This window comes from Uranotaenia lowii, chromosome 1 (genome assembly GCF_029784155.1).
Source record: "Uranotaenia lowii strain MFRU-FL chromosome 1, ASM2978415v1, whole genome shotgun sequence".
NCBI lineage: Eukaryota > Metazoa > Arthropoda > Insecta > Diptera > Culicidae > Uranotaenia > Uranotaenia lowii.
The window spans coordinates 183,975,454-183,990,905 of NC_073691.1; the positions used below are offsets into that span (position 1 = coordinate 183,975,454).

A 15,452-nucleotide genomic window follows, 5' to 3' on the forward strand; every position below is an offset into this window, starting at 1 on the left:
GACTCCAGCTCCGAGCCGATCGGACCTATGAAGACTAGTTGAAGGTGGGAAAAAGGTTTTCGAATATCTCGTCGTTCGTCCGGGAGAAGACACTTAGAAGAAGTCAATAACGGGGCTGGCTACGTCCAGGAACAATGCGTGCTGGACCCATCTCCAGGGTTCGAACTCGAACTCAAACTGACATGCCCATTATTTCAGTTTTTTTTCGCCTCCTTTTTCTGACCCCGGCGGTGTTTTTGAGAAAAAAAACCGTCAGCAAATAAAAGGCAAGCCATGGCAGGGTGAAAATAAGCTAGAGAGAAAAAAGCGTGGCCAACTTGGAGAAGGCGTTTGCTTGCCTGTTGTTTTTGTTCTCAAAAACTGGGATTAAGAGCCAATAATGGAGCTGAAAATCGATTGGTGAAATGTTAACCTTTCGAAAACTAGCGCTGAGAAGGACAAATGTAGGAAATCGGGTGAGGCATTCCAATGATGTTTTCCCTTACGGGGGTGAATGTGACCGATGACGATAGTAGGCTTTGAATGCAATAAAACATGCCGGGACGGTTTTCGCCCGCTTTTCCGGGACACGCACGGAAAAGCGGCTGACCGAGAGTCGATATGATTTCTCGGTCTTTTTTTCTTCGTTTGTTGTATGACGACCGTCGATGTGGAATTCATTTCGCTGGCGTGAGCCGCGACTTTGGCGTGGTTCATGCTCCGGTCGTTTGGCGGCGCCGCGATAACCGCGTTCGAATCTCGCGAAACCCCTTCTGACGCTGTGTGAACAGAATGAAATGAAGGAATCGATTTGAATGGCCCTGTCCGTATACGGACACGGCGTGTATGGATACGCGACGTGTACGAACGCGGGGAATCCAGGCGCAGGCGTACCACCGAAAGCACTGGCTCTCATTATCTGTTTCTCTCACGCGTAGTGTTGTCGATCGACACGGCGCGCACGCAAAGGAAAAGCTACGGCTAAAAACCGACCAAGGAGAGCGCGAGGTGAGCGAGTATGGAAGGGAAAACTCGCTCGCTCCACTACTTGGTTTGTGGCTACAGCAAGACACCACACAATGAAGAGGAAAAACAATTTTCTCTCTCACGGCGCGCGGATCTGCTGCTGCCCTGCTGCCGTGTGTCCGTCCGTCGTCTTATTCGCCGTATACAGACACGGATGATATGTGTCCCCTCGGGTTGTTGCGCGCCCGCTCGCTCCGTTTTTTCCATCCGCCGTGTCTCGATTCGGCCTGGTAGCGGAGGGAACTTCAAGAGCCTCTCGAGTCCGGTTCAGCGCTAGTTCTAAGATCTGTTGTTTTTTCAGTGCCAGACCGAACCTCTCCAAGTAAAGACACGCCACGGGAGTTGTCGTCGTCGTTGTCGTCGTCGTCGTCATCATCGTCAGAGACATCTCGAACGCACACGCCTCACACAGCTTGAGTCTTCTCCGTTTGTTCGCTCGTTCGTTCGATTGTAAAACGCCTGGTCGTTCGTAGTCGTTGCTCCCGGTTCTGCTTTTTTTGTGTCTGGTGGTGCTGTTGTGTTTCGATTCGGTCTTGTCGGATCGCTCGAATCCGCTGCCAAGTGGAGCGCTGAAAGATAGTGTGCTCCGGTGTTGCTTGATTGGAAGAACCAAGAGTGAGTCGCGTGGTGCTGCTGCTGCATAGTATCAACCCCTCGCTCGCTCCAGGGAGATTTGTGTTACACTGGCCCAGGTTTTTCGATTTCCGCGCGCGCCCGCGACCTGTCGCTGTGTTCGGGACTCGGTTAGTTTTATCAGAAGAGCGTGAGGAAATAGAACGTTCGGGGTTTGGTCCCTTTGGCCGTGGTTGGTGTCCCAAAATCCCACGGAAACGGAATTACGCGGTTGATTCCGCAGTTGGATTTTTCCAAGTGTTTTGTCCCACGGAGTGTGATTTAAAAAAAAAAACAAATGCCAATTTGAAAACAAAGGTGTTAAACGGGCAGGTGAAAAATACTCAAAAAATAAATTGTGCAACATTCACAAAAGAAAAATTAACGGGAGGGGGAAGTAACAAAACTGAAATACTTTCCAGTTTGGCTCAGAACAAAATCGTCGAGTTTTCGAACAGAGAATCTAAAAATTGTGTGTTTGTTTTCATTCTGTTTTATTACATTGCGAAAAAAAAAATACCGACGACGACCATCATTACTGTTGTGATCCGAACCTGTCGCCGTCATTAACAACCCATCATCATCAACGGATTTTTTTTATTGGGTCTTTGGTGTGTCGTCGCGGCGCCCGATTGTGTGTGAATCATCATCCTTGGCGGCCCATAAAATGATAATGTAATAAAATAAAATAAAATCATAAAAATCTATGAAATGATGTTGTGCCGGTGAATGTTTTGATGTGTGCGGGCCTACCCAAACGAATCTAATGACGGCGCTGTCGATCAACTGCTGATTGATGCACCTTTTGTGACATATTTCATCGTCAAAACGCTGTGATCTTGTCGGAACTTGAACACGATCGATCTGAAAAAAAAAAAAAAAATCGTAAAAACTGGTGTGCTGTATTCATCGGGTGAATACGAAAAAAAAAACCCGAAACAAAAACGAAAAATCCCGTGAATCCGGGATCCTTTTTCCTGTGTAACCGTTCCTGAAAATCCGCAAAAATTACGATCACTCTGTTGAACCATCCTCACCATCACACCTCGGACCTGGCGTGCGCAATATATCACGATCCCCACGATGTCACGGCAGGGTCGCACGCTGCTGCCGGGGCCTGGTGGGGGCAACACTCCCACTCAGTGCATTCCGGGGCGGCCATGTACGAGGACCACACCGGAGGTGGCGGCCAAACCGGAATCGGCGGACGAAGTCCTCCGTCCCTGCACAATTCCCACACCAGCAACCATATCCACCACCATCACCAGCAGCAGCAGCAGTCGCAGCAGGCCGCGGCCCAGCAGCAATCGCAGGTACCTTCGCAGAGCTCGTCCCAGCAGAATTCCTCCGCCCAGAACAGTTCGGTCTCACAGACTCAGCTCGTTCCACCCTCGGCGGCCAGTGAGTCTCCCGGCAGCGTAAGCTCACAACCCTCAGGTGAGTCCTCCAGACAATCACTTCCGAATGTTGTGTCCTTCTCCACCGTCCCCATCCACTAACCCTACATCCTTTCGAAGTGCAATTTTTCACCACCCACTAATCTCCTGCCTTCTGTCAATCCTAATTGTTTTGTGTTCTAACTCATTGCCCCAGCCTCCTGTGTTTGTGTTTCGTTGTTTTCGTTTTGATTAACACAGTAGTGAAAAAAAAACCAAGTAAACCTTTTTTTAATTCAAACTTTCAACCCCTCACCCCCAATCCCACGCGTACCTTCCTTTGCCCCGCGCCCTACAAACAAACACTATAACCACAGGACCTATTCATATACCAGCCAAACGTCCAACAGCTAACAACAACAACAACAACCCATCGTCATCCTCCTTCGAGTCAGCGGCCGTCGCAGCGTCAGCAGCAGCATCGGCGGCAGCGGCGAGCACGGCGGCGGCAGCAGCAGCCGCGGCTGCCGATGCGTCCCGATTGCGCCACTCCTACCCCTGGTCCGCGTACGATTCGGCGGCTGCAGCGGCCGGTGCGGCAGATTCGGCCGCCGCAGCCGCAGCCGCCGCAGGCTACCACCCGCAGTACCCGTACGGCCTCGGCACCGCAGACATCAAACCGATGTATTACCCGGGCTACCCCACGGAGGCCAACTTCCAGCCAGTGAGTGTTGCATGTTTTTTGAACTCTTCTTCCCCTCAACTTCCCATCACCCATCTTCCGTCTAAGGTAGCTTAGTGAATATAGGATAAGGTTGCCAGAATTTTTTTTAGTTCGTATCCGGGCCGGACACATTCGGGCAATTTTATATGGAAACCTGACAAAATCCAGGCATTTGATTTCAAAATTGACGAACAAAAATCCCAGAAAACCCAAAAATTATTCAACCAAAATTGAAATCAATTTTTCTTAACAAAAATTTATTAAGAATTTCAATCGAAAGTTCCAAAAAACCACTCATGATTATGTTTTATAAAACTTGCCATAAAATTTTGTTTTCGAGGCATTCAATTAAACAGTTCCCAACTTTTGTTTTAAATATCCAGGCAAACCCAGATCTGGCAACCTTTATATAGGACAGTCAGCCAAACAGGACCCCACTAACGAATCTTCAAAGAGAAGGAGCAGGGTCGGTTTTAGGGCACTCTTCTTCTTCCCATTTTTTATGACCAAAGACCAAAGAACTCCCACCCACCCACAAGCTCGCTCGATCGCTGTGCACTGGGAGCTGTTCTTGTGCAATGTTCTTTTTCTTCCTCGCTCACTGCCGTTTTTCCACGGGAAAACTCCGAATGGGCCTACTTGGATGAGCTGACTGACTGATGATTGCTTTTATGGGTTTTGATTTGATGACGGAACAATTGCATCGTGCGGCTTCCGGGTTCCGCCAAACGTCACCACACCTCGAAGACTGTTTTAAAAATTGAGAAACAAAATCCGCTGAACGTTTTTTCAAATGGCATAGTCGATATATCATTTCATTCTAACATTCTAACATCATTCTAACAGGAAAAGTCAGATCTTAAAACACCAAAATGAGGATTCGTGTTTTATTTTCGCTTGCCGCAAATGTGCTACCCTTAGAAGTATAACTCAAATTCAAATTATAATTTTGATAATGGAACTACATTCTGTAAAATTGAACTCTACACTTTCGGTAACACAAAGATACTAATTTTTTGTAAAAAATTTGGTCCAGTGAAGTCGAATTTCGGTGTTTCTCGGTTTTGATTTTTGCACGGTCCTCAATGTGCTAAGAGATCCCAGAAATTTCAAAAATTCGAATTTATGCTTCGAATAGTGCTGAAAAAAAATATAAAAGTACGTGTATGAGTATTATTCATACACATTAGGAGTAGAAAAGCACAATGTTGCTTGGAATTCTCTAAAACAGAGTAAGATTGACTATCTGCTTCAAACTCACCGAGTATAACACTGAAGAACAGCAAGGATTCGAATCTTGCCAAGATATTCTTGGTTCAGAGATCCAATGCTTTAAAAAATCTTGGTAAAGTTGATCATTGAATGAAATTTATTTTCAAAATATTGATAATGTATAATAGCTTTTCCAGAAAAGTGCACAAATTCGTTCAATAAATTTTCATCTATTTCTAAAGTTGTCTTGAAAACAAGAGCTGATATAAAAAAAACTCGATAAGTATTTAGAATAAGCGCCCCAAAATTAGGCCATATAAGTCAAGGTCGCCAGTTTTTTTTTTGGCACGTAGCCGAGCCGGGTAAACCGCGGCAATTTAAAAAAAAAAACACGCAAAATCGGGGCTTTTGTTTTCAAATTGACGACCAAAAATCCGGGCAAATTCAGTCAGAATCCAAAAATTACTCTACAAAAATCCAGAAAAAATTGAAAAATAACTTTTTTCATCAAAATTAATCGATTGACTTTTAATCGTATTTATGGCTTCCAAAAACATTTAATAATTGTTTTTGTAAAACTTTCTCAAAAAAAAATTTTTTTTCAACACAATTTTTTTTTTGTTTGATTTGCCTAATAAAAGAATTAATCCGGGAAAACCCCGGGATTTTTTCAATGAAATCCATACACACGGGCCAGGCTGGACTGTTTCCAAATTTTGTATTAAATATTGAGGCAATCCCGGATAAAAACGGGCAATCTGGCAACCTTAATATAAGCTCTTATATTTTTTGCACCTCGGAAAAATGTAAAAATTGTTGCCTTATGTAATATAGACTCCTAATATGAATAGTTAATTGGCATTTAAAACCGAAAATTACTGTCGTAGTAAGATCTTTAAAAATAAAATGATTTCCACCTTTTCTGATAAATTCATTTTTGAATTTGTATTTTTTTACTCTGGGAAAATTTATTATTTTTATATCCTTAATTTAAGCTTTGGTTTATTATTAACAGTCTCAAGCTATCCTAACAATAAACTTTAAAAAAAAAATGATTTTTTTAAGCAATTTTTTTTAATTCGAGGCTTTATTAATATTTGTAATTTTCAAAAGTTTTTAATTTTTATTGTAAGAATAAAATCAAAATGTTTTTTTCAATACTTTTTCATCTCTCTACCAAGTTTGAAAAAATTCAAATGAACTGTCAAGTGTGACGGATAAACTCAGGCTTTATATATTATCTAGACTGAAATAAGAGTGTTATTCAGAGTGTTAGTGTTATTTAAATTTGAATTATAAAAATTTTTGTACTTCATTTCTTGAGTCAATATTTTATTCAAGCATTTAATGATACAATTTTTTTGGAATTACTTTGAATCTGGACAAACAGGTCATTTTTAAGGTGTTCTTAAAAGTTTAGGTTAACATTTTTTACCAATAAAAACCAAAAAAATTTGAACTAGCTCGAACCAAACACACATATTTTTTTAGTACTATCAATTTTTATGAAAAGTATGTTTTTTTTCAAATTTTTGTTTTTGAGCGGACGATTTCATATAACTTTTGTATTCTTGATTGTCATAATCTTAAATTATAAATCTTGATTTTTTTTAAATTTAACTTACGATTAAAAAAAAAATATTTTGCTACATCAATCTTCGACTGATTGATCCTCGCAATAGTAAATTCATATTTAATTTATGGATTCAATTCTCTTCAAAATCATCACCGACTAAAAATTTGAATCGATGCTCATCTTGAGCTAAATTTGAATACAAGTTTTTCACTTCATTCTAGAAGGTGTGATTTCTGACACTTGAGTTGAATTCATGTGAGCAGGAACACGATTTCAATTCATAAAATAGCTACCTAGTTTGGAAAAAAGTCGAATGATTTCCGTTTGAAGTTTTCGATTATTCAAATTTAAGATTTTTATAATTTTTGAAATTAATCATCCTGTTTTATCTGAATTTTTTTCCAGAATTTGTTGAGAGATGTTCAAATTTTATGTAAGTTTTATTTTGGGAGAGAACCAAGATCAGTCAAAATTTTGAAGATACACTTGTTGAAATAAAAAAAAAACTTAGGGAATTAAAATTCATATGAAGAATAAAGGTATAGACTTGTAAAACTCGATTGACGTTTAGGTAGAAAACCAATAAAAATTTTTAATACATTGTTGGTTTGAGAAACGTTCTATAAATTTCGTGGAAAATCTCTAGAAATCCAAATCTATGATCTTGTCAAGAAAGCTGCAAATCTCAACATTTTGAAATCTAAACTGAAGTGATAATAATGTTTGAAGTTCATGGATACCAAAAATATAAAAAAAAATATACTAGTTAGACTTTCGAGTCCCAGGAAAGGTTTTTTTTTTATTTTGAGTTTCCACATTTTAAGAATTCTAAATCACCTTAAACCTAAACCCCACCTTAAACCTAAAATTATAAAGAAGTGGCCCAATTATTCTTAATTTTCAGCGAGAGAGATTATCGAAATCCTAATAGCATTCAAGCAAATGCATAGAGGGCAATCATTTTTACCATATGAGCCATTTTTTATAAGACCAAAAGTTTACTTTTAAGTGAAAAATTATTTATTTAATAATTTTTCAACAACATTAACTTCTAATGAAATTTAAAAAAATGTTCTTATTTGAAGAACCTGTAGATTTCTAAGAAAAACTTCAAGTTTTTAATGAATTATTGTTTTTAAAAATTTGTGGAAAACTTTTTTTATATTTTTCACTTTCCAGTAGGTGGAATATAATTTTTTCTACTTGTTTGAAAAAAAAAAATATTTAAAAATATGAAAATAAATATACACAATTGTCTTTATTTCCCAGTTTGGCAAAAATAGTGAATAAAACCGGTCTAAATCCAGGCGGATCAAAGCAAGCCTTGGTGGAGTGCGGTCGTGTTTTTTTTTCGTTCGTTTCAATTTTCATTGCTTTGAAGTAAAATTGATCCGAAAAATAAATTTTAAATTGTTAATTTATGATTACGGTGAAGTATTTCTAAGTTTTCTATCCCAACAAAGTGGAGTTAACCCAAAAAAGTATACAATATGTAGCCTTTATAGTGAAAGTTGCGGAAGAGCTAATAGTGGTCTGCTAACGCCTTCCGGATCTACCCGGGACAAAGTTCGTCATGCAGGGAGAGTACCAGATGAAATTAAGAAATTGCTTAAAGGCCGGACCCGAATAACACAAGAATTAACATCAAGAAAAACCCCTATCTACTTCCCGGAGAATCCTGAAAGCGACTTGGACCGCTGTCCAGGAATTTCAAAGGAGTTTTGCCTCGTTGTTTCAAAATCTGAAGTGGCAATAGGTTCCTTTATCCCCCATGGTTGTCAGCATTATCACAAAACATTATTGGTGAGCTCTTTCTTTTTTATTTGTTTATTTGTGAACATTATTCATCAATCCTACCTGTCAAGTAGGATTTCCCATCAAAACGATTAATCCTTCCCTTTCCTGTCTGAAACAGCATCTTTACATGTAGGGTCGTATGAGTTCTCTGCTCCTGAAAAGTTCATTTAGCTGTTCAGACCAGCCGTATGAAATCATCATCGAATCCCATGTCAAAAAGATGGAATCGCACATCTGGTGAATTTTCTGCACATTTGATGAATTTTACCGCACACTTGGTGAATTTTCTGCACACTTGATGAATTTTACCGCACACTTGGTGAGTTTTGTGCACACTTGATGAATTTTGTCGCACATCTGATGAATTTTTCTGCACATCTGATGAATTTTTCTGCACATCTGGTGAATTTCAGCGCACAATTCAGTGTGTTTTTTTCACGTTACGAATGATCATTTCATACGGCTGGTTCAGACTATCCCTTTATGATTACATTGACTAGCCACGGTGTGCATTGTGAGTACCACACTGATTCTTAATAACAACACTTGAAATGAGTATTGAATCTTGTGTTGGGCTTGATTATTAGTTGTAGATCGTGTATCTGCCAATGTAAGATGTGGGTTGTCACCCTATGCTATGCTATGCTATAAAACCGGGCTAAATCCAGTTTTTTTTTTAATTAAATTCCTGGCAACCGGGAAGGACCGGACATTTCCCAAATTTGGTATCAAAATATCCGGGCAAACCCCAAAGAAAATCCGGTCAATCTGGCAACCTCAGGTTAACTCCAAGGCGACCCACAAAGAACTTCCAATTTGTATGGAATTTTCTATAGAAAAAGTGAAAATTTTCAAAAAAAAAAAACCGTTTTTAATTTTGGCAACACTGTAAAACATGCTAAACTTCTATGCGTTAAACCTTTGTAGCAAAATATTGTTCTGATTTTTTGTCGACGAATTTGAAATCAACTGTCCGGATTTTGCCAGGTTTTTAAACAAAATAGCCTGGAATCAATAGAACGGTAGCAGTAAAATCAGAGTCTCGGGAACTAGTCAATCACTTTTCCAATTGTTTGGCATCTTCCATTTTTCTCATTTCATAATATCGATAAAGCTTCTAAAATTAAAAAAAAAAATCTACAGTTCAACAGTGCTTCCAGAAACTTAAATATTACTGTATAAGTTACATAATAAAAATCAAGATTTACCTTTATTAAACATATATTTTTTCCAACATTCCAGAGTAAACATAAATTTAATTTGTACCCATAATAAGGTGGTAGCTCCAACCAATTTAAATCAATTGAAATCTGGCAAGCTTGGCAAGACTTGGCTTTCGATATCAGAACCTTATCATGGTACAGCCAAAAACCCAATAAAGCTGCTTTGGAAAAATTTCAAAATAAAATAAAACAAAATGAAATAAATAAATAGGTATATAAAATATAAAAGGCCTAATTATGATTGAAAAAATATTATTTGAGAAGATGGTAGTTCAGAAAAAATAGATAGAGTTCTTACAAAAGATACACAAGGAAAACAATTCGCAGCTCTTGGTGAAGTTTGATAAAGCCTTAGTCAATTTATATAGACCATACCATTTTTCCAAAATTTTCATGAACATTGAGATTACTTTCTACTAAAATCACTTTAACATTCTTGAACACATTTTTAAACATTTTTGAACATTCCATGTTCAAGATTTTGAGTTCAGAGAAAAGTTTTTCAAAAAAAAAAAAAAAATTAAAACCAAGCAAAAAAAGTTGCAGACGCATTTTTTTATTTTTTTTTTATTTTAGATACATCCCTATACCAAATGTATGGAAAAAAAAATTCAAATAAGGTCTACTACTTTTTTCGTTCTGTCCCAAACTACTTGTTGTCTAAAGAAAATTTGTTTTTTGACTTAAAATCTTAGCTTGAATCAAGTTTCAAGATTTTTACAGTGTTGCCAGAAATAATTATGATTTTTGCAATGGAAACTTTTGACCTTTTTTGATAAATTTTTAAACTTTAAGGCGTTTTAGGGTCGCCTTAGAGTTGTCCAATCAAAGTGAAATTTTTCACAATTTGTTATCTTTATAAAAATATCATTATTACGAGGTGGAAGCTTTGAAATGTTGGCTTTCATAAACTTATATACACCTAAGGGCCACCCAAGGAATTTATTTCCTAGCATTGAATAAAAACACAATAAAAGCAGTCTCCTCAATCCAAATTCAAAAGTTCTCTCCTTTTTTTTTATCTTAGATCCTTAGAATTTTCAATATCTTTCAATCAAATATGTTTTTTCTTCCCTTAAAACAAAACCAGCACCACTACTACCCAAAGTATGAACCGGATGCGTACATCAGCAGCGAACGGAGCCGAGCCGTTTCCGGTACAGATGCCCCCTCGCTTCAGTCCAGCTACGACAGCTACAATTCCAGCGGGCTGCGACCGTACTCGAGTGAAACATATCCTAATCCTGGTGAGTAATTTTCCGTTCTAAATTTTCAATTTCTTCTGATAACATTCTGCACTGATGATAAGAGTCACTGACCTTTTCCGGCTTCCGAAAATCGGAAAACAACATATGGGTGAGAAAACCACCCAGTCAGGCAGACTGGTGGGTGTTGAAATTTCCAGTGAAAAAGCGGAAGTTGAGGCGCGATTTTTTCCTCCTTTCTTTTTCTTTTTGGTGGAAACAAAATGAGCACCAATAAAAATAAAATACACCGACCCCGTTTGTATGGTCTGGGTTCTGTGTTTATAAGCCACACAAAAAACGGCGGGATGGCCGCCCGTCTTGTACGTTACGTCGCGTTTGCTGCTACTATTCTACTCACTTTTATGACTTAATGGGAAAAATCGACCACCATCAACATCATCAGCTGGTCCGGGTTGTTTGGGTGCCTTTGTGACGTTTGCTCGGTTATTTTCTTTTTTTTTTTCGAGAACTGATTTTTCGTGTTTTAGAGACATCTCGTCAGTTCCCAAAAATGTTGATTTCTGAAAAGTTTACCTTTGGTACATTGAAATTCAATTTTAGGTTAGATTTATCTCAATTTTTTTTAATCAAAAAGGGATGAACCGATCCCCGGTAACAGATCTCAGAAAATGTAGAACGAATAAACAGGAAATCTCTGGGAAAAAGACAGATACAAAAAAATGCTGTGTGTCCAGATGATCGAACACAAAATATGACGCCCTCAAAACCTACCAGCGGAAAAGCCAATCCAGAGAAAATTCCATCGGAGTTGAGACGCAAAGTTTACACGACCGTTGCGTTGATGTAAACATCCAAATAGAGTTGAATCAAAGCGGGGATGTTCTGCTGCAGCTTGGAATCTATGTGTAAACTTACAACGAGTAAACATGGGTTACATGAGAGAAAGATGGAATCCCGCCAACAACCCATGTTCGAGTCAATAAATAATGATTGAACATCATCATCATCTTCGGTGGCAGAATAAAGAACATTTTTTCTCTTGGTTTCTGAACGAAAGGGTAGTCTAAATACATAGTTTTCGATTGGAATTTTTGTTTAAATTGAAATCATTAGAAAATCAAAACTAAACTTCCTAATCAGAATGGTATTGAGCTCATGTTTGTTACATTCTGCAAAATCGGTTTCAAATGTGATAATTAGTTTCACGTATTTACTCCCATAATTTTGAAATACTCATTTGTTCAACTCATCAACAACTCTCAATACAACAATGATTTGAAATGTCCCCCGAAATTCAAGACGGTTTGAAGAACTTTTCTAACGGTCGCCATGCTACTCTCAAACCGTTCTCAGTTTCATTTGAAACTCCAAGTCATGTCTTCTGTCTACTTTAACGTTTTCCCTTTTGTCGAAGTGAATAAATTGAAAAGATTATAATTTAATTTTAAAATTTTTAAACTACTTTCAAATTATATGAACTAAAATGCATTAAAAAATTGAGTCAAAATTCATGAATACTTAAGAAAACTGATAAAAACAATGAAAAAATTGAACAACATCGAATAAAAAATACGACAAATTCGGAACAATATTAAAAGAAACTGGCAACACTACCAAATTAAGAAATTTTGGAAAAAAACAAAAAACATTGTATCAAAAATAGGACAAAAATGGGACGATTATGAAGAAATTTAGATAAAATCGTAATACGACAATAGTTTATTAACAATGAGGCATTTAAGAATCTTTATAAGAGAAATAAAAATGAAAAGAATAAATCGAAGCTATTTAAAAAAATAACATAAAATTAAAACAAATTGGAAGAAAAAAATTAAAAAATTAAACGCCTTCAAATTAGAGAAAAACTTGAGACGAAAGTAAGAAAAAAATGACAGAGTCAGAAAATTAATATTAACAAATTAAAATAACACTAAGGTCTTTTTTTACGCAGTTTGATTTTGCTAATTTGGCTAATTTACTAATATGGCTTCTTTTTACGCGGTTTTTTGCCATGGATATGATTCTTCTACACGGCTTTCGCGAATCAACACGTTTTTTGAGCGAAAATATTTCAATTCCTTCACGTTAACGACTGAATTCATACCGCGTAAAAAAAACCTTAGTAGTATAAAGAAATTGGGTTCCAACAAAATATGGAAAAAATAATGAAAAAATTAAACAAAACTGAAATAATGGCGTAGGAACGGGGTGGGGGGAGGACGTTTTGACCCCCCCCTCCAATGAGGGTCAAAAAATGTCTAGAGAAATTTTCTTCTCTTAACTCAGAATTTCAAATTCTCAATCAAATTTCAATGAACGACTAAAGCCAAAACCTCGAAATCTTTTTCCAGATCCAAACTTTTAGTACCGTTTTTCAAATCGTTTCTCTCTTGTTTACTGAAATTGAGTCTCGAATATCGAATTTCAATAAGATGAGTCTATGCTTGCCAGATTTCCCAGATGCTGCCCGATTTCCTTCACTCTGTTTGCAAAGTTAAACGAAAATTTGATTTTAATCATTAGAATAATTTTTTTGCCTCAAAAGTTTTTGGGCAAAATTCATCAAAATTAACATCAATGATTTTTTGGAAAATGAAATTTGATTTCAAATTACTTAACGTGCTTAAAAAAACAAAGTTTAACGAGTTCTTTCCTTCGTGATTAATTGGAATAATTTGGATATTGGCGGATATTGGGGAAAATAACTCGAAAGTGTTCGACCCCGATATTGTCGAAAAAATGTCTGGAAGCTAAGGTTAGAATTATTCCGGATTTTTTGGTTTCAAACTTGCTTAAAGAGCTGAAAAATCGATGTCTGTGATCAGATTCGCATTCTTAATTTAGTATTTTGTTATTGAAATCCGGTTTAAATCATCATAATAAGAAACCCTGATTCAAATCTTGGTTTTGCTTTTCAAACTTCAACTAGATTTTCCATATTCAAAACTTATCATTAACGAATGTGAAAAGAAAAAAAAAAGAAAGTTACAACTATTACAATATTACAACTTTTAATTCTTTTGCAGAATAGGAATTTAAGAAAGTTTCATAGTGGTGAGCCAGAATGGAAAAATCTGAAACAATTTCACCTTAGCGATTGACTCATTTAGATTTACAAATAGAATTTCAAATAAATAACGGAAGAAAGAAAGAAAGAAGAATATTAGAAGCCGAAAATTTATAAGTCAAATAAAAGAAATCTCGTTGAGGGTTCTGATTCCAATTTCGCTTTTTAGTTCATAAATTAATCAATCGTTTTCAGATTCAGAATTCAGATTTTGAACAGAGGCCAAGACCAAGGCAGGATTCAGTTTCGGAATTGAAATTGAAAATTCAAGTTCAGCTTGAAGTTTAGTTTAAGAACCTAGATAAAAATATCAATGCGATTATTTTCTAATGGGTTGAAATTGCAGGATATCGCAGTTACATAGTTTGAAATCTAGATTCAAAATTTAATTTTTATATTCAATCTAAGTCAGTTTGGAAAAACAAATCAGAGAAAACCACAAGTAAAGATTGAATTTTGATTCATTTTGAAGATTTTGTTCTTTTAAATTCTTATTTTATTTATTTTAAAATATTCAAAAAATTCTAATTATGCAATAAAATATGACTGATGAATTTGTACAACGTACAGCAAAAATAAAGCTGTAAATTCATTTTATTGGTTTGTTGTTTAAAATTATAAATATTGCAAATAATTCAGAAACGAAGTTCCACACTAAAATCATAAATTTCAATCGAGATTACAAGCAATGCAAATAAATCTGAGATAAACTGCAAACTTAATCTCTAACTTTCATTTCCAAATAATTTGAGGTTGAAAAAAATTAGCTTATTATTTGCTAATTTAAGTTTTAACAAGATTTTTTTCTCTTGAACGAAACCTTGAAAATTCATTGTTAAAATTGCCAAAATTGTCAAAATTGTCAAATTGCAAAATTGTCAAAATTGCCAAAATTGTCAAAATTGTCAAAATTGTCAAAATGGTCAAAATTGTCAAAATTGTCAAAATTGTCAAAATTGTCAAAATTGTCAAAATTGTCAAAATTGTCAAAATTGTCAAAATTGTCAAAATTGTCAAAATTGTCAAAATTGTCAAAATTGTCAAAATTGTCAAAATTGTCAAAATTGTCAAAATTGTCAAAATTGTCAAAATTGTCAAAATTGTCAAAATTGTCAAAATTGTCAAAATTGTCAAAATTGTCAAAATTGTCAAAATTGTCAAAATTGTCAAAATTGTCAAAATTGTCAAAATTGTCAAAATTGTCAAAATTGTCAAAATTGTCAATATTGTCAAAATTGTCAAAATTGTCAAAATTGTCAAAATTGTCAAAATTGTCAAAATTATCAAAATTGTCAAAATTGTCAAAATTGTCAAAATTGTCAAAATTGTCAAAATTGTCAAAATTGTCAAAATTGTCAAAATTGTCAAAATTGTCAAAATTGTCAAAATTGTCAAAATTGTCAAAATTGTCAAAATTGTCAAAATTGTCAAAATTGTCAAAATTGTCAAAATTGTCAAAATTGTCAAAATTGTCAAAATTGTCAAAATTGTCAAAATTGTCAAAATTGTCAAAATTGTCAAAATTGTCAAAATTGTCAAAATTGTCAAAATTGTCAAAATTGTCAAAATTGTCAAAATTGTCAAAATTGTCAAAATTATCAAAATTGTCAAAATTGTCAAAATTGTCAACGTTGTCAAAATTGTCAAAATTG

The 15,452-nt window shown here is 35.9% G+C and overlaps 1 protein-coding gene across 2 annotated transcripts in view; it reads left to right on the forward strand.

Annotated features, from left to right (window-relative positions):
* Positions 1 to 15,452, forward strand: part of LOC129739926 (homeobox protein abdominal-B-like) — a 67,157-nt gene that overhangs the window by 39,743 nt on the left and 11,962 nt on the right. The window contains exons 3-5 of one of the 2 annotated variants that reach the window (XM_055731479.1): positions 2,713 to 3,054; positions 3,389 to 3,717; positions 10,616 to 10,772. In XM_055731479.1, the coding sequence (XP_055587454.1) occupies positions 2,713 to 3,054; positions 3,389 to 3,717; positions 10,616 to 10,772 (828 nt within the window). The remainder of the gene's footprint in view (positions 1 to 2,712; positions 3,055 to 3,388; positions 3,718 to 10,615; positions 10,773 to 15,452) is intronic. The other variant, XM_055731486.1, reaches the window with a different exon arrangement.